We start from the raw sequence: 19,854 nt of genomic DNA on the forward strand, positions 1-19,854 counted from the left end.
TCCAAATTTTAAATGTTATCAAAAGAAACTTTTGCAAAACCTAATACTTTATGTTTTTCAGAAATTACAATTAAAGCAGTTGTTCTTAATTAAACATTCCCTCAAATATCCCTCTTGTTGAAACAGAGAGAAATCATTCTCGGTTACATGGTACCCTTATTTTCTCCAGTTTTGCTTTCTCTGCTATATAGCTGCCATCACAATCATTCTGACCTGAAAGGCAGAATCTGTGACTTTCTTCTTTGGCTCACTAGTGCTACCCTTTGAATTATTTGACTGAGTGGAAGCTCTCAAACATTGCAGAAATAAGACCCTGAACAAGACACTGCCTATAAAACAGAGCTCAGACTGAATCAACTGATTTTCATTTTCCAAGTCAAAAGAAATGCAAGGAAGTGATAAAAGAGGATACACTGACAAAATTGATTTTTTAAAAAAAATCTTTCAATTTTAATAATGTGAATGTTATTAATATCTTAAGTAAATGAATGTGTTTGTTAACAGCTATAATTTTTATACTGGCAGTGTCCCTTGAAATAACCACAGCATAGTTTGTTCTCCGGGTTACACTGTAATTTTTAAGCCATGAGAACAAGTTATGAGTGCTGCAAAGTGTTACAATCTATCAGGGATCACCTATTACCCATATATCTGTTTTATAGATTGGTTTGAACCAGTTTAATTGCTTGAACTGTCTGACTGTTGAAACAAATTTTATATATATAAAAAACAGTTATTAAAACTTTGCCTAGAAACATTAGAATTATATATATATGTGTGTGTATATATATCTCTATATATAGAGATATATATATCATGTGTTAATTAATTCCGAGCCATCTTGTGGCATTTAGACATTGGCATGCATTGGGGCACTACAGAGTTGTGCTGGTCCAGGGGGAACTGTGGGAGGGATCATGCCTTAGAAAGCATGTGTTTCATGGCCAAACTTAATCTGGCCCCTAGTTATTAGTCACATTCTTGTGACATGAACAGACTATAATTAGTTAGATGGCCAAATGACACATCTGAGAGGTGAATTGCTGAGTCTCTGCAGGCGATTCCTCCTCACACTTTCAGGAGTGCATGGATAGCCCTGCTTTTGAGAGCTCCCATTCTGTCAGATAATTCAAAGAATAGCACTAATGGGCCTGTGAAGAAAGCTGTGCATTCGGTCTTTCAGGTCAGAACTATTGTGATGGCAGCAGAGAAGGGAAGTCTGGAAAATAAGGGCACCATGTAACCTAGAATGGTATTTCTTTCAGTTTCAGCAAGAGAGATTTGAGATGGGAGTGCCATTTTCTCTAACATTAAGAATATCATATATAATTTATTTAATAGAATACAACCCTAATTATAATACTGTATGTATATGTATAGATACACAAAAATAAATTAGAAAAGACTAGACTAATTATACTGGGAGTGAACTGTATGAATGTAGAAGCTAAATCTTAAGAAATTAAAATACCTCTTTATTGATACTTGATGAACTGTATCCTTCATAAGGTATCATAGGCTCGCTTTTAATTGCTATTGGAGATTTTATTCGGTCATGTTTCAGTGTCTCCTCTATACACAGTCTTGGCATTTGTTCTGTTACATCGGGTGCACATCTGTAGAAATGTGAATCTTGACATTTTGGCTGACCCTCTTGGATTATTGACAGGCGCTCCTCACAGATTTCCTCTTCCTGTTCATCAATTGCCGCTAGCATTCTGGGTAGGGAGCCACATTTAGAAGGCTCAGAGACAGCAAAAGCAGTGCTCATGGTTCCATGTGCTTTTGTAGTATCTGATAAGCTTCTGGTTTCTTTAACAGTTGGAGATCCAATAATCTCTTTCAGATCTTTATATTTTCTTTCATTCATTTTGATACCATTTGTTATAGGCGTATGTGCTGTGTCCTGAAATTGGATTGTTGGAGGAAGTGATACAAAAGTACATGCAGAGAAGGGCTGAAGAAGAGATTCAGAAGACCTGAGAGAGGTCTTTGGTGATGTAAATGGAACAAAATTACCATCCTTAACTTGGCAAGTGATATTAGCAGGGGGCATTGGTATAGACTGGGATGCTGTTAATGCCAAAGAGTTGAGTTCCTCTAGATCACAATGAAAGCTGTCAGGAAAGGGTGGAGGAGTTGGGGCAGGCATGCTTGACGGTGGAAAACCAACAGTCAGTGACAACCGTTCATTGGTGACAGCCTGGAGATTCCCTTTATTAGAATCTGACCAAGGAGAGGAATGATATCTGGGAGGTGGGGATGATGCTTTGGAAGCCAACTTTAGAAATAAGGAAAAGCATAGGAATTAAAAATAAATAAACAAACAAAATTGACATTGGACTAAGATATGAGTAGCTTAAGCAAAAAAAGTTATGTGCCATCTTCTGGATTATAGGATATTATTTCAGTGAGCACAAATGTCTGAAATCATTACTACATGAATCAGAATAGCTGAAAAGATATTTGAAAAGTGAAACTGTATCAGGTTCTGGCCTAGGGCTTAAATGTCAAACATCAAGACAGATCTGAATCACGGAGTATGAAGGGAGCCTAAATTTGATCTGCTAGGATTATGTTATTTACTGCTGTATGCTAGTGAGCCTATCTCAAGTTGTTATATAGTACACTCAAGATGGCTGTGATTTCCCCAAACCATTATTTTCAGAATAGTCGTACTGTTAAAAGCACCTTGCTCACTGGGTGCCATTAAACACTAATACAAACAGAACAAACCAAATAATCTCTAATTTTCCTAATGTTAAATGTTTGCTGTACCTTCTTGTGGTGATCTTAAAGAAACATCTTAAATACATTGCATACTTTTATTAAGGCATCAATAGCTACATAATGCACTTTTTATTTAAAATTTATGTAATTGTGAACAAATAAAATTACATTTTTAGTTAAGATACATACACTTAAATCTAATAGAATGTAGACAGTAAACAATTCTTTTTAAGATGGTGACAGCACAGTACATAGCAATATATTTTGAGTAGCATTACATAATATTGATTGAAGTATCCTTCTGGTAAGAGAAAAGTCCTTTTGTAAGAATGATAGACTGGTGAGTCATACGTACACTGCGTCTGTAGATATCCATTGCTTCAGTAAATACTGAAAATGTATTTTTTGTTACTAATAATCCTCAAAATTAAACTGGCATGAAAAAAATATTTTAATTTCCTTGTTAGAATAATCTAAAACAATTCTAGACTGCACATCTCTTTAGTTATCTGGCTACTTTAGATTTTAAATACTACTGTAAGAAAAGAAAATAAGGCTTTATTACTTATACAGAGTTTGAACCGGAGAGTCATAGACTGGGGAGAAGAGAGCAAATTACTTACCTCCTACTGAAGTTTTCTCAAGGTAGATGGCTTTATTTTTGAGAAGTTAGACAATTCTTTGGTATAGGATTTCCTGATATCAAGTCCTCTTGCAAAATGTAATAGTTTTGAGTTTTTGTTTTTGACAATGACCAGATCCCACATAATGCAAAGATTATTGAATTATCTCTTCCCCCCCCCCCCCCCCGCAACAACTGGAAGAGCCTCTAGAGGCAGAAAATGATATAACGGGTTACATGTTGAATAGGAGGAGGAAGAATAAGTAGAATCCTGAAGTGAAGCCACTGATCCCGCTAAACCCTAGTACTCAGTTGGGAAGGCTTAAGTTTAATAAAGCCTCTCCAGCTATTGTAAGAAAAGAAGACTTAAGACACTTTTTCCACACACGTAGCCTCTTCTGAATATATAGAAGAATTAATGGATGAGAAGTTGGCTTGAGAGATTTCAGTACAGTATTTTTTTCCCATTTGTGTCAGTGCAGCAACTGCTGCAGAAATTCCCTCTATCACATAAAAGACCCTTGAGTTTTTTCTTAGAAAACAGATACTCACTGACATGCACGTGTGTAGACATCTGTTTTAGACTCTGTGGGCCTGATTCGTCACTTCATTACAGTTTTATAGAGAGGTAACTGACAGAATATAACTGTGTCCACACCCTGCACACTATTGTAATAATCGTTGTACAAAGTAAGGTATCATTTGAAAACTCACAATTTGCTTGTCAATATTGTCCTGATAAAATATGTGTGGTAATATTGTATGTGAAGTTATAAAATTCTACTGCATGGTGTTATTAACACACGTCCAGACAGAGGTTGGCAAACACGTCTGTCTCAAACAAAGAAATGTGTGCTGTCCTTCATTTGCATTTAAGCAGTAAACAGAGTCATCAAGCAGGAATGGGGAGATAAAGGAAGCTCAAACAGGTGAGAAAAAAGCAGCAGGGAAACGTTCCATATAAACTTTTTGTCTCCTGGTACCCAGTTGGAAATGTTTTTCAAAAGGAGGACTAAAAATCTAAAAAGGAAGGGCAAACACCCCAAGGTACCCCACCTTTCTCTACTTGCCCATTGATTCTCTACACCTGACACACCAAAGGAAGACTTTATTGGATTCTGGGGAAAGGGGTCCTGACCTAGAGGGTTTGGTCAGTAAGACTGCTGAAAGCATATGGTGAGAAACTTTGCTTGAATCTGATATAGTTTGTTAAGTTATGCACCAATAGCATTTTGACTTTATTTTCTTGTAACCATTTCTGATTTTTGTGCCTCATTACTTGTACACACTTAAATTCTCTCTCTTTGTAGTTAATAAACTTGTTTTATTGTTTTATCTAATCCAATGTGTTTAAATTGAAGTGCCTGGGAAATGGGGTGGCAAATTGTGTGCATATTATTTCTATTAAGGAAGTAATGGACTTTATATGAACTTGTATTATCCAGTTGATGGCTGGGCAGTACAGGACATACATTGCTAGGGGAAAATCTAAGACTGGGAGTCTGTTGGGGTCACCCTGCAGTATAACCAAGGCTAGTAAGAGCCAAGGGGTGGCTGGCTGGCTGCAGCACACACACAGATGTAGTTGGGAGTGACCTGCATGCTGGAGGCTGTTTGTGAGCAGTCCAGGCTAGAGGCTACAGCAGAAAAGTATTGTAAAAGGTACCCCAGGTTAGAGGGCAGGGTGACACAGTGCTCATTAGTCTGTACCCTGCTATGTCACAGTAACTACATTGATATCACCATAAAACTGGTCTAACAGAGTGGAGAATAAGGCCCAGTGGTCCTTATTGTTATATCAGAAACATCAAGTGCCTCTTTCCTGAAACTTAGCCATTTTTAATTCTCCATGTGCTCAGAGTTTTTGTCAAACCTGTCCACTGCTAACTGTCTTGTCAAACTCCTATGAAGTCATTAGGAGAAAGAACATGTGGCATCTCTAGGTGCCCTCTTCCTTCCTGGTCAAGGAAAGATGCTTTATCGGAGCAGTCTCAGGGGAAGATCTTCAGCTGGTGCAAATTGCCATAGTTCACTAGCACGTATGGAGCTATGACATTTACATCAGCTGAGGATCTTCCCACTGCTATGTTTAGTTTTCTATCACAACAAAGATAGTTTGAACTATCCAGCAACTAATATGAAGAAATATAGATCAGGGACAGACATTCTGTTTTCTTCTTCAAGCTCCAGGAGATCGAGACCCTTTAATACATCCTCCAAACTCCAATCTCTTCCCCAAGAGTTGGTCTTTTCAACTTCGAAGTGAGGAAAGATGTAAAATATTTAAATATCAAAGAATTATTGGGTGATTTTAACTTAAACGTGAGTCTCTCATGAACTTATGCTTTGAAACCACAGCCCAGCTCTAAATGGAATGATGACAACCTTAGCAATGAGTTATGTGATAAAGAGTTGGAAGTAGGGGGATTTGAAGATGGCTAACTACTATAAAACTTAAATTGTTGCCTCCTCCAACCCAAAACTTATTGGGTGGGAAAAAAATAGCAGCTGGCATCCCTGTTGACACACATTTGAAGACCAAGAACCATCTCCTGATCAAGAAAATCTCACATTTGATGCTATTAGTGTTTATCCATAGGCACAAAATTCAAAGGTCAGGCTTGTCCATCAGGGACACATTTTGGTAGCAGTTGGAAATCTTTAAGGAAAGTTGGGAAGCTTCTCCTATTCTAACATTGTAACTTAGCACTAATATACGAATAACTGTCAAAATATAGATGAAAAGGAGCAAGGTAATATATTACTGACATCATGAAACAAAAATACACCAATAACTGAACAAAGAGAGCTTACAAACTACACACACAAAAAGAACATACTCTAAAGAGATAAACAAATAAGGAAAATGAACATTTGAAGGGTTTTTTTTCTCCTTGATGTTCAAAAGTTTTAGACTGATAACGCTCATTAACAGTAATTGAAGCCACATACAAAAATCGTCATGCTTCTATTGCCATTAAAGAGACTGTGTGCAAATCTTTGTGAGAAGGTAGTAATATTTCAGCAACTGAGTAATTGATCAAAGTCTGCTCATCATCAAAAAAGAACAGAACTTTCAATGGAAACCAACTTTTCTCCCATCAGCCAACATAATTTGTGATGGTTGCATAGATTGGGATGGAAGGGGGGTTCAAACACTTCTGAAAGGTTTGAGAGTGTTCATGACTAGGTGTAAGAAGCTGTAAAGAAGCTTAGTTTAAGGTTATAGCTATAAAGATCTGAACCTGAACTGTATTGCAACGTGATGACATTTGCATCGTTATAGCTTAACACAAGTGCTATCATGTTACAAAATCACCCCAAGGAGCCTGCAGTATGACAAAAGTCCATATCTGGAGGGTGGGTGGCAAAAAGGAGGCCAGTCACACAAAAAAGTCATTGGCTGACTCCTTCTCCTTGCACCCAAGGATGGACAGGGAGAGCACAGGGCTATTTTTGGCCAGCTATGTCCTCATGCAAACAGCCCTCTCATGCCACTCTCATGGGTTCTCTTTTAGGGGACTGGAAGATCTTCTGGGCGGTGTCATTAAAAAAGATGTTCAGATTGCAACATAACAGTCCACTGAACATAACCCACAATGCTCAAATCTGTTCCAAGTTGCCAAACATGTTTTGTTCTGGTGGGATTGATTTGCTGCCCAAACTCTGCCTGGCCATTCTCTAGATAATGTAATGGTTAATGACTAGACTTGTGGAGTTTGGGATCGATCCATGAAGGATATTTAAAACATGTCCTAGGTTTTACACTTTGAATTTTATAGACTTAGTGAAAACCAGCAAGAGGCTTAAATGCCATAGTGTATGCTAAAAAATGTAAAAAATTAAGTTGTACAATGAAAATTTGGCAATGCAACTCTATCTTCAGAAAAAGACTGAGTATTAAATATGATTTCTGTGGGTGGGATGCGTGAATTTTTAAAAAATGTATATTAAACTGTTTATTTGTTATTTTACCAAAGATGTACAAGATTGTATTAACACACTCTAGGCATGATGGAAAAACAAATCGTCCTTACCTTAGTTGAACTTAAATGGTGTATTCTATCACTAGAATAGCTTTGGGGTATTGGAGGATCAGGGTAGTCACCAGCACCTTTTGATGCATTCTTTTTGATGACTTCTACATAGGAAACAGGGAAGATGCCTTGTCTGTTGGTTCCTGGTATTTTACCTTCATACCAGTTTTGATCAACTCGCTTAAGAAGAATTACTCTGTCTCCCTGTAATGCATTATCAAAATTAATTATCAGTGGACAAGTGATAAAAATATAAACTACTCAGAAAATAAAGTTATCTCAACATATCACCGTATTTTTTCATGGGGGTCCTTTGTGGCCCTGGTCAGAGCCTTCAGAATAACCCCCACTTTCCCATTAACTTCACATAATGCTATCGTTCCAGCAAGAGAGGGCCTGTGTTGGTCTATGAATGCCATTCCTATACCAGATACTAAACAACAATTGAGGTGCACTTTGCTCTGCTCAGTGGGTGTCTGAGTTCTGAATTCAAGCTCAGAACTTAGATGCCTACATGGCAGTACACTATTGTTCCATTAGACCACTGACCTGGCCCCTTCCAGCAGTCAGTAATAGTTACTGTTGTATTAATTTAAATGTTTTGCTCATCACATTGTTTGGTTTTGTATTTTTCTTGAAAATCCAATAACGATTAAGAAAAAGGCCATACTAAAGTACTTTTCTCCTTATTAAAATTTTATGGACGCCTGTTTGTTTTATATAACATACATTTTATCATGTCTCCTGCAGGACAACTTTTTTCAATGCCCACCCTTCCATCTCAAAGTCCTCTTAGTTTTATGTGATTTTGTTTCTGTTGTTGATTTGTGAGTACCATAAAAGCATCTCTAGTTGAACAAACAAAAACAAACAAGTGCCAGCCACTCTTTCATCAAAACCAGGCTATGAAGATAGCAACTCCTGTGAATATAAAATCCAGGAGTTATAAACATGAATGTTTACAATGTTTATAACCAGAAGTTCACATTATAATGCTCATGTTTAATATTCACATTAAGAAAATTAATCCTTCACTTCAGTCTTCCTGATTTTAGGGCATACTAAACATAGTATGGGCCTGATTCAGCAAGACTGAAGTAAATGGAAAGACTCCCAACACCTTCAATGGGTGCTGGATCAGTCCCTGAATCACCATCAATAAGATCATGTTCTGGGCTCAGTCATGTCAGATGAAAAATAGATCAGTGTATTCCTTCCTACCAGACCATCTGGCATCGGCCTTTTTTCACCAGGAAAGTGTGAATGAGGCAGAATTACCCTATGGATACAAATTTTTCTACGTGTTACCAGTACAAAATCTTGTTTTGTTTTAATAGTCCTAATGGCAAATGTTTTCAAGCCTGCATACCTAATGTTAAGCATCTGGATAACATATGGGGATTGGTCCTGCTTTGAGCAGGGGGTTGGACTAGATGACCTCCTGAGGTCCCTTCCAACCCTGATATTCTATGATAAACAACTGATTTTCAGAGATACTGAGCACTCTTCAGCTCCCAGTCACTTCATTGTGGGTTATGAATATCAATATCACTTATTTTGGATGCTAATCATGGCTTATGGTACCGAAATTTAGGAACCAAAGTTTGAAATTTTACATTTGCTTTACTAATCAGTGTAGTAGGTTTTACATGGAAGATGTTTTCATGTCCATATTTTTGTAATCTTTGTTCTGTGTATGAATAATGCCCTTTCATCACCAGATCATTTGGGGATTAAACATCTTCTGATAAAGATGTATCACTTGGTGAAATACATTAATATTTAATATCTTGCTATGCCTAATTTGGAATTATTCAATAAATATGGTTCAATTTGTAGATTTATGTTTAAGAATACCTATTTTAAATTACCATATGTTGTTGGAACAGCAAGAATTAGTATTACAATTAGAAAGAAAATATTGGCGTTCAATCCAAGAAGAAATATTTCTTTAATTAGAAAGTTGCACCAAATATCTTACAGCCAGGATAGTAGATTCCAAACAGCACAAGTCTGTATTATAATAAAACCTCTTAAAATAATACCCAAGTGTGTGACAATAATATGAGATTCAAACTTGGAATTATGGAATAGTATTTATTTAATATATTGCTGTGACATTCAGATTCCAGACAACCCAAAGGGAGACCAAGGTGTCTGAATCCCAAAGAATAAGCAACTGAACTGGTTGCATACAATGTTATAGTGTATAATTATATGTCAGGTAAGATCTTTTATGAAAGCATGTAATGTTCTGAACTTGGGAGATATGTATACAGGTTATGTATATGTAGAACATTGTAACTATAGCTAGGATGCAACTATAGCATCACTTCACAATGTGTGTGTGTGTGTGTGTGTGTGTGTGTGTGTGTGTGTGTGTGTGTGTGTGTGTGTGTGTGTGTGTGTGTGTGTGTGTGTGTGTGTGTGTGTGTGTGAAGCAATGAGGCAGGGAGGGGCACCTCTCAGGCTAATTGTTTACATGAAACTAGCTCCAAGCATCTAGCATTGTACAACCCAGGGAAAGACAATGGTAGTCTATTTAAGTTAATGGGAAGACATTGAAATTGAAAAACAAAAAACCAGCCTTGGAAAATTCAGGCCTTGTCAACACTACACTACACTACAGGTTGACTTAAAGCCACTGCAGTAATTACTGCGGTTTTTCCATGTGCACACTACCCTCTTTCGTTAGTGGAGCGTGTCCTCACCAGGAGCGCTTGCACTGACTTAAGAGGAGCAGTGTGGAGAGCAGAGAGCCCTGGCTGCAGCCGGGCTCCAGTTGGGAGTTCTGAAGGGAACCCACAGCCTGGGCTCTCATCACTACTGGGTTCACAGCTGGAACACCCTTCCCTCATCCCTCACTCCCCCCACCCCCGCCACACTCAATTTCAAAACAGTAACCCTACCAGCAGTGAAACTGACATTCTTGCTAATTTCACAGCTCTGGCTGTCAGCCACTCTGACAGCCAACAGGCAATGCAAGTAACACAGTATCTATACAGACACTGCATTGCACCAATTATGTCGACCTAAGCCTTATGCCTCTCATAGAGGTGGATTTACTAGGGCGACGTAGTGGGCGAGTGACAGGGGTGGGAGGAACATTGTAGTGTGTATGTTTACAGAGTTAAGTCAATGTAAGGTGCCTTACGTCTACATAACTTCGTACTGTAGACAAGCCCTAAGGAAGAAGGGAGTTTCCCTGCACTTTGTAACCATGAATTACCATAGTCTGAGAGAAAGAAGAAGTAAAAACAAACCCACCAACCCTGCAAATCCTGTTGAACAGTAACGGGTTTAAGTGAAAGCTATCCAGAAATGGAGGTCCAGCATCTAAGTGGGGTGCTGTCCATGAAACACTGGATCCTCTCTATGGCAAGGGTTATGCAGGGAAACTTCACAGAGGCAATAGGTAACTTGTATTAGAAAATGCAATTTAGCTAACACAGAAGCGTAAAGCCTGAGATTGTGTCTTCCTGTTTATTTTCTGTGCAACTTGTATTTGTTTGCTCTCCCTTACTATTTCATCTTTGACTTTTCTATTGAATAAACTTTTTCTTTATTTTTACCCCAAGGAGGTCTCTGGTATGCAAACTGTGTGAAGTGTGTGTGCCAAAGTGAACTGATCACTGGGGGCAGGTTTTACTCCTTCAGAGGTGTCAAACCAGAGAGGAAAAGTCTGAGTATCTTGTAGTTAAGAACTCAGGGAGACAGATCTGCGGGGACTCAGGATCGGAAGGGGTTGCTGAGGTCATCCTGCAAAGAGTAACTAGGCTGGTGGAAGCCAGGGCTGAGACCTATTTGTAGGCTGCCAGGGTTCTGAGTCATAGCAGAATAGTATTAAGGAACCCAAAGTTATAAGGCAGGCTGTGACAGAACCCCTTATTGGTCTGGGTAATCCACAAAATGTCACAGGGGCTTCCAAAAATGTCCATGGATAAGCCATCACAGTTTTAAAATCTCCTGTTATATACCCAAAACAGTGGGTGCACCTATAAAATTGCAGGCCCCACAATTGTGGTTGAGGAAAGAGGCAATTGAAAAATGTGTAGATGGGTAATGTACATGCAACTTGGGCAATTAGGCACCCAATTACCTGATTTGTACATGCAACCTGTTGTTTGCATGTGCAAATCAGGCAAGTACAACCTAATTACCTGTTTTGCATGCCTAACACATTTACACCATTCACAAATGTAGAGATAGATACCTGGAGATATGAAGCAAAGAAGGTTAATTAAGTTCTCTGCAAATATCTCACTACTAGTATTTTGCTTTGTGTGTAGCTCTTCTGTGATTTCAGAGTAGGTGAAACAATAGCATTTATGTTCAAATTTTTAAGTTGTTTTATTTATAAACAGTTATTCAGTGTAGATGTTTTTCACTGAAGATAACTCTAGATGTTACCTTTCTCAATGATAGTTCCACATTTGTGTCTGCACTGAAATTATATTTGGCAATAGCTTCTCCAATCTCTCCAACTTGTGCTGGAGGAGGTGGCCTGGCAGGCTGTGCTTTTTCTGGGGGAGAAAGTTTCTGAAAGGAGAACATGAATTTTTTTGCATTATTTCCATGTAATTTGTGCATCTATTTTAAAAACTAATCCCAGAAATTAAAACAACAGACCAACCTCAACATAAGAAATTGGGAAAATTCCAACTCTTCCGTAGTGTTCTCCCTCATACCAGTTTTGATCTATTTTCCTGAGGATATAGACAGTATCTCCTTTCTTAAAGGACAGTTCCCTGTAACAGATTTATTTTAGTCAGACATTTTCAGATTTGTGACTGAACTGCTCTAATTGCTTCAGAAGTTCCAGTGCTGTTTATACATGTAATTTAACAACAAATATCTGAGTAAGGAGCATCGTAGTCATACTGCGTATCCCAGTGGATAATATATAATAAAATAATTGTAAATTGCAGATTGGCACAAGCAGCAATGTTTGGATTCAGAATCAGATCTGAATCTGAAACTTGGGGTATTTGGGTTTGGATTCTGGTTTTGGTCCGCTAAAGAGATAGGCCTGATCTACATCATAGCCCCAAATACACGTGGAGCTGCATGCAAGTTCGGTGTCTTCTGTCCCTCCTGTGTGGATGCTACTTCAGCTGCCGATCCATAGGTGGATAGGAGAGCCTTTTGGTGCTCCCTTTTATAAAAGCAGAAAGGTGCACTACACTGCACATTCCTGCCATACCTCCATGAATTACCCTATCCTACCACAGCAAGTTGGCTCAGGCACCCTCCTGCCCTGACCCACTCAGCCCACTCTGCATGGTTCACTGGTGTAAAGGACAGGATTATGTTCTGTATAAACAAACATTCAGTTTACTGTGCATGAAGATTCAGTCAATAGCTATCTTTGTGTGAATTACTAATACAGGTGCACATAACAGTCCTTTATATTTAGGTCAAAAGGGCATCAAAAGACATGATGAGAGATCTATGTCACTGTTTAAATGTAAAGGGTTATTGTCAGGGTAGTTTTTGAATAGATTTTGATCTCAACTGTTTGTAATACTCTAAGAAATATGAAATAATTTTCCTTTCCCTATCAAATGTGTCTTCTCTTCTTTAAATACAAGTTTAAATTCTGTTTTCATTTACACCCACTTAACTCAATGAACTTCAGTGGAGTTGTGTTACTATTAACGAGAGCAGAATTTGGTCCACTGTATTTTTTTTTTGTCTTGATTCTCACAGAATATACCCCTTTGAAATGGGTCTACGTTGAAAATCTTGGTCAAGATTTTAAAAGCTGGCTAATGATTTTGGTTGGCTCAGTTTTTGGTGCCCAAATTGGCAAGTGCTTAGCACTTTCTGAGAATCAAGTCCCTTTAAAGTATCTCAAGTTGGACACCCAGGGCCAGTGCAAGGATATTTTGCACCCTAGGCGAAACTTCCACCTTGTGCCCCCCCTTGCACATCGGTTCCCCCTGCTCCCTGACTGCCCCCCGGGACTCCCCTTACCATGCCCATGCCGGTCAGATGCTGGCTCCACGTGGAAGCAAAACACGCTGCTGGGCTGCCGTGCGTGCAGCCCCTCCCCTGCAGAGTGCTGAGGCAGTGGGAGGGGGGAGCTCCGGGAGGGGCAGCGGCGGCAGCTCACACTCCCAGGAGCCACAGAATCTGAGCGCGGTGAGGGGCGAGCCGGGGGGCGCGCCTGCCCGGGCTGTGGGCGACAGCCCCCGTGCTCCCCCCCCCGGCTCCCCTCTCGCCACGCTCGGGCACTGCGGCTCCCAGGAGTGTGAGCCGCCACCGCCACTGCCCCTCTCGGAGCAGGCTCAGGGCCCCGTGCCCCGGCGGCAGCGGCTCACACTCCCGGGAGCCGCAGAACCCAAGCGCGGCGAGGGGAGAGCCGGGGGGCGCACGGGGACCGCCGCCTGCATGCATCTGCTGCAGCCTGCAGGAGCCCTGGGGGGGGGGGGGGGCGCAGGGCCATAGCGTGGGCAGGAGGGCGCGGCTGCTCTCCGCTAGTGGCGCTGCCGCCTTTGCAGGGCTGCTGCCCCCCTGCGCCGTGCCGGCTCCTCCATGGCTGGGGCTCGCCGCCCCCGCAAGCTGACGCTCTGGCTTTCCAGTGCCTCCGCTTTTTGGCGCCCCCAACCACTTGGCGCCCTAGGCGACCGCCTAGTTCGCCTAGTGGTTGCACCGGCCCTGTGGACACCCAAAAATTCAGGTATCCAATATCACTAGTGACTTGAAAATCTTGGCCATTGTCTTCTCTCCTACATTATCCCTCTACTTTTCAAGCTCCACATCCCCTAACCTACTCCCCACACAGTTCCAGATGCCCTTAAGTTTAGAGATCAGGAGCATAATTTAGGTGACATAATGTTGTTAGCCCTTCATTTATGAAAAAAATGGGATAAACACTGGGGATCTTATGGGACAACATGGATGATGGAATGTAGGTGCTCTTTTGGATCTTTTATAGTCTACAGCAGGGGTCAGCAACCCTTCAGAAGTGGTGTGCCGAGTCTTCATTTATTCACTCTAATTTAAGGTTTCGTGTGCCAGTCATACATTTTAACATTTTTAGAAGGTCTCTTTCTATAAGTCTATAATATATAACTAAACTATTGTTTTATGTAAAGTAAATAAGGTTTTTAAAATGTTTAAGAAGCTTCATTTAAAATTAAATTAAAATGCAGACCCCCCCGGACCGGTGGCCAGGACTACAGGGTAAAAATGTGTGCTGAGGATGCATAGCCACTCCCACATTTGAACAAATATTATTAGTGTTACATCATTCAAACATTTTAAATATGAAATGGCTTCTTACACAGCTTACTTATTCATGGGCTACTGCTTAGGCAGAGCAGAGTTCTGGGTAGCTTCTTGAGGCTGGTATCCCTCAACAGAAATGTACTGCTGACACTGTCACAATCTTTGACCATTGGTTAGAACAGGTGAGACAGGTATTAAAAAGGTTGCCCTTGCATTCATACATACTCTTAACTAACCAACAAAACTTTAATACTTACTTAGAGGTCTGAGCCTTAAAGTCATATACAGCTCGAGCTGGCAGCCTCTGAAAAGCAGGCAAAGTGATTAATACTTACATATAATATTATCATATTATAAAAATAATGTTTAGCCTGTAAAAAAAATAAACCAAGATTTTCAAAGATGGGTGCCTAAAGGTTACACTTCTTTTAAATCCATATTCAAACACTTGCATACGAGGGTTTATTTTCAAAAGCATGCAGTACCCTCTGAAGTAAATGGGAATTGCTGAGTGCTCAGGACTTTTGAAAAGAAAACCATTTATTTAGGTGCCTAAAAATAGATGTAAGAACCTAACATTAGGCAGATATTTTAACATTTTTACCTTTATATTTAAAGTTAGCAAAGGCAGCATACTTCTGCAATGTTCTACTTCTTCTCTAATCTTTTTCCGTTAGAGTCATCTTAAGGGTTGCTTATAACATTAGTAGTTACATAGTTTCAGACTGAAATGTGATTTTCAATTTGATTAGGAAGGAATAGCAGAACATTGTCCCTGCATTTGGAATGTGTCTGTTTTCCCATTAATTAATTCACACTGTGGCAATTTCTTTCAATGAAGGACAAGAACTAGACTCTTCTCTACTTCTCCCAATAGGAGTTACATAATAGTAGTCTTATGAAACCTAGGACCTAGTAGATCTGATCTCAAATCTCCTAGGTAATAACATTATATGCTACCATTAAACCAGCAGATTGGCCCAAAGCAAAGGTTCTTAAGCTATGGTCCCATACCACTCATTGCCTGAGGAGAGCTGATTGACACCCTGTGACCAACTCACCTTGTTCTTGGCTACTAAATTACAATAAAAGGCAGTTTAAAATAAATTAAATACTTTCTTACTACTAGTCTCCGATGTCGTGAGAGGGAGAGAACATGGTCTGTCTCATTGTGAAGGAGAGGGTCGTCAGTCTGTGAACTCATGAGTGAGGGGGAAGATGATGCACAAGATAAATCTCTGTATAAATGTGGCTCTATGAAAAAGTTGAACAATCTCTGGTCTAAAGACATTGTTTGGTTTATTGAGAATTTACCCGCCTCCACTGCAATGGGAGAAAAACCCTCAAAAAAAAAAAAAAGTTTGGAGAGGTTCTTGGTTCTTGAACTAGAAAAGTTCTAAAATAGACTAAATAATACATTCCATACATACATTCCAGGGTCTCCCATTCCTTCTACTATGCTGGCATTTCATGCTGCCTTTATGCTTTCTCTCTCTTTTTAAGGTTTTAATATTTTTTTGTCTGAAGCATAAGCAATAGCATAAGCAATCACTATGTAATTAGAATAATCAATCAAAAATTATTTTGCCATAGAAATTAGGGACAGTGCTCAAAGTACTCAAACAGACTCTTACATAGTAAAAAATAGAAGTGATTTTGGAGCAGAAATCTTCCTGGCAGCCCTAAAACCACCTGCGACAGTTACTCAGGATATTAGCCTGCACAGTCATTGGTTTTCAACAGAGCCTTCACAGTTAGAACGCCATTTTCCTCTAGATTATTGTCCCATCTGCCATCTCTCAGTCCTTTCTGACATAAAATATCAGCAGACCCCCTGCAGGAGTGTCCTGGTCCATTTAAACATCAGCAGAAAATACAATTTCATCTTAAGTACTAATCATTAAAGAAAGATAAATATGTTGTTCTTCATGCAACATTAAAAACACTTTCTATTACCCTCTCTTAATGACTGGTTGCCTAAATGCTCCTATGATCGTCATCATTACAGTTTCTTAGCATCACACAAAACTTTATCTTGTAAATGTTATTGGATTGTCTCATAAATGCTCTTTTGGCTTTGGATGCCGCTCAGTTATTTATTCCTGTTTAACTACCTCTCTGTCTGGAATTCCTCTTCTCTCCCGTGGAGTACATCGACCCACATCAGTCAAAGCAGAAGAATAGCTCCCAGGAGACTCCTGGTCTACTGCAAATAAAATGTCATTGCATGAATCTCAAGTCGGAAGCAAGTTAATTCTGCAGTGCTGCTACATTTTATTTAAAGGGAAACTACACCTAGAAATGGAGCGCTTGAGTCTATTCATCCCCCTTTAACAGAAAAATTACATGACATTAATGATTATTAAAATATCCTTTTTAAAGAAAAAAAAACCAAAAAAGACAATAAATCCCTACCACAAACGTTCATCTGACCCACAGTAGAGATGGAGTATAATTCCTGCACTACCAACATAAACAAATACATCTTGGGTTCAAATACAGAAGGGTTCAAGAAACATGTCTGAGTGATAACAATGTAAACACATAATTACATGCATGGACGGTGTTTAAAGCATGCCACAATGAGAGAAAAATTAACAAGATTTTTTTCTGCAATATGGATTTCCCTTTTACCTGAGGCATTCATTAAGTTGCACATGGAAAATTAAAAGTCTGTTATTGTCATAAAATAACTCTTTATTTTAAGATACGGAGTATAAATCATTACTCACCAGTCTGAGTGGCATATTTGCTGTAAAGCACAGTTTGCTATTGTCATTATGTGCATATTTATTTTAATAAATTTTGAAAAAATAAAATAAAATGAAGAGTTCTTAAATGAAAGTCTTGCACTCAATATAGTCCTGTGGGCTGCTTGTGTGAAATTAAAACAAAGGGAATTATTTCAAGCCTATGGACATTTTGGAGATTGAATGAACCCATCTCCTCTTACTCATGAGAGTTCCTCTACTGTATTTTCCTAGTGCCACATTGACATCTGCTAGTGAAGAGAACAATAATAATGTTTGCTTCTCTTTTTTTCAGTTCACATGATCTGTTCCTACCCAGCCTATCCCTCTGTCAAGAAGTACTACTGGGAACCCAGAACTGAAAGCATTTAATTAATCACTTTGGGGTCAAACTTCTTTGACTCTTACAGAAAAACCAGAGATCTCAATGCTCTCTGGTATACTGCATTCTAAAAACCATAGCTCTGAGGCGACTGATGTATAATGGAGGTTTGTAGAGCAGTGATGGGGAGTGGAAAGGTGTATTAATTGCTCATCATAAGCTTACTAACAGCAGCAGGTACATTGTGGCAATTCCGGAAAGCCCTTAAACATGCATAAGTGCTTTTCTGGATTAGGGGTACTTTCCTGAATGAGGGCCTATGTTCCCTGCACAGGCATAAAGTCTCCAGGTGTTGGGATATATGCACTGTATCTTTAAAACTATAGTAGTAAGCCAGGTAGGAAGGGTGCTGGGAAGGTTTTGGGCAGAAACTCTGCAGTGGAGCAGAGCAAACACTGCACCTTAAGGAATAACATAGTTTAGTTTATTTCACTAAAGCTCCTTGTTCTAAGTTATAAGAAGGCCTTCTGTGATTCTTTATGACATGACACCAGAGACCCCTGCACAGGTGTTCTCTGCCCTTTCTTTCAGTGCAGCTGTGCCTCACAGAAATACAGCTGGTCCCACAATATATAGCATGGAACGAAGCACATATTAGCATAATGCTTTGGTTATTATCAGCTTGGGTATGAGGCCAATGGAACATCCTGCTAACATGCATTGTATACTATATATTAAGGAACTGAGTGTCACTGCAATATTTCCATCTTCATCATATCAGGTCCTGCATTGTCACTGAAGCCATTATACGCAATGGTTATTTTTTAAGTGTGAATTTCCAATCTGTTAAGGTTTGGATTGGTGGTCATTTTATTTAAGCAACCCTAGCAGTTACACAAAATAGCTTTGGAATTGTACACGTCTATCAGTATTAGTGGGAATTTCTGTCCAATCCATACAATGGGCGCACTAAACTGCCCTTGCTCTTTTGAATCACCTTTGTGTGTGTGTCCGAAGGGGGAGCAGACCAGTAGTAGCCAATGGGAGGGTTACTGAGCCATTCTACCTGTGCAGGGAAAATAGCTGGAGGGGTTAGAGGTGGCATGTTCAGCAGTTACTTCTTACTGCTGCTCCAAAATGGAGTGGTGTGCGCTCTGTAAGGGCCAAGCTGCTGGAGGGCTGATCATACCTCCAGGGGCTGGAGACACCCTTATAGTGGGTTAGTCAGTTGTCAGTCAATATCTTGTCCTGTTCCTGCGCTGGTATTCTAGGGTGCTCCCTGTCCCCTCTTCACCAATATCACATGTATGAAAGACAAGCTATAATTTAAATCTATAAATATTATGAGGGAGGTGAGACACAATACCTGGTAGGTCATGTTTGATATGAAATCCTGTTGACTAGGGCAGGATTCTAAATGGGGACTGAAACACTATGGAGAGACTGTACTTTGCTGCTTCTCAGAGCAAGAAGAACAGTATACACCCAGGTATGCTTGCCAGTAATAGCAACATGCTTGCTAGCTGGCTGGGCTGCTGGACATGCCCCTCTCACTGCAGTCCATATCCTATTGCAGACATGATGGATGGACAAGAAGGCTAGTTGTGATACCTCCTACTGCTCTCGAGTCCTGGGGAGAGATCCCTCTCCCCTGCTTTCTTGGCGGATAGAGGCACCATAGATCCTTCCCTACCCTTGCACATCAGCACAGCAAAGGGCAGGATTTTGCTGATAATCTGAAGAGTAGAATTTCAATATCAATATATTATGAAAAGTGCATTTCATATAAAACGTATAGCTCAGCTAAAAATAATGTGGTTTGCAAAAAATTATTTTAAGAAATGCACAAATACAGGACACACAATGGTAGAGTTCCTGAGATCATTATTTCTAGAAGAAAACCTGTTTGGAGCTATATTTGAAAAATAGGGACAAATTTTGCTCTCACTTACTTCAGTGTAAATCTGGGGTAAACCCAGTGACTTCAAAGGAATTACTTCCAATTTGTACAAATACAAATGAGAGCTGCATCTAAATCCTTTTATACACATTTCTGGTTATGTTTATGATGACTCATTATGATTCAATGCCAGTAAATAATTAAAGACATTTCAAAACCATGACTGATGAAACTAATGATGTTTTGCAAGAGAGGTTTTA

The 19,854-nt window shown here is 39.5% G+C and overlaps 1 protein-coding gene across 7 annotated transcripts in view; it reads right to left on the reverse strand.

Annotated features, from left to right (window-relative positions):
* Window positions 1–19,854, reverse strand: part of SORBS2 (sorbin and SH3 domain containing 2) — a 119,458-nt gene that overhangs the window by 13,947 nt on the left and 85,657 nt on the right. For 4 of the 7 annotated variants that reach the window (XM_065404610.1, XM_065404607.1, XM_065404609.1 and 1 more), the window contains 5 exons: window positions 16,737–16,828; window positions 14,880–14,926; window positions 12,023–12,137; window positions 11,800–11,928; window positions 7,390–7,593 (listed from right to left, as the gene is read on the reverse strand). In XM_065404610.1, the coding sequence (XP_065260682.1) occupies window positions 7,390–7,593; window positions 11,800–11,928; window positions 12,023–12,137; window positions 14,880–14,926; window positions 16,737–16,828 (587 nt within the window). The remainder of the gene's footprint in view (window positions 1–7,389; window positions 7,594–11,799; window positions 11,929–12,022; window positions 12,138–14,879; window positions 14,927–16,736; window positions 16,829–19,854) is intronic. The other 3 variants (XM_065404611.1, XM_065404613.1, XM_065404612.1) reach the window with 1 other exon arrangement.

Source organism: Emys orbicularis, chromosome 5 (assembly GCF_028017835.1).
Source record: "Emys orbicularis isolate rEmyOrb1 chromosome 5, rEmyOrb1.hap1, whole genome shotgun sequence".
Classification (NCBI taxonomy): Eukaryota; Metazoa; Chordata; order Testudines; family Emydidae; genus Emys; species Emys orbicularis.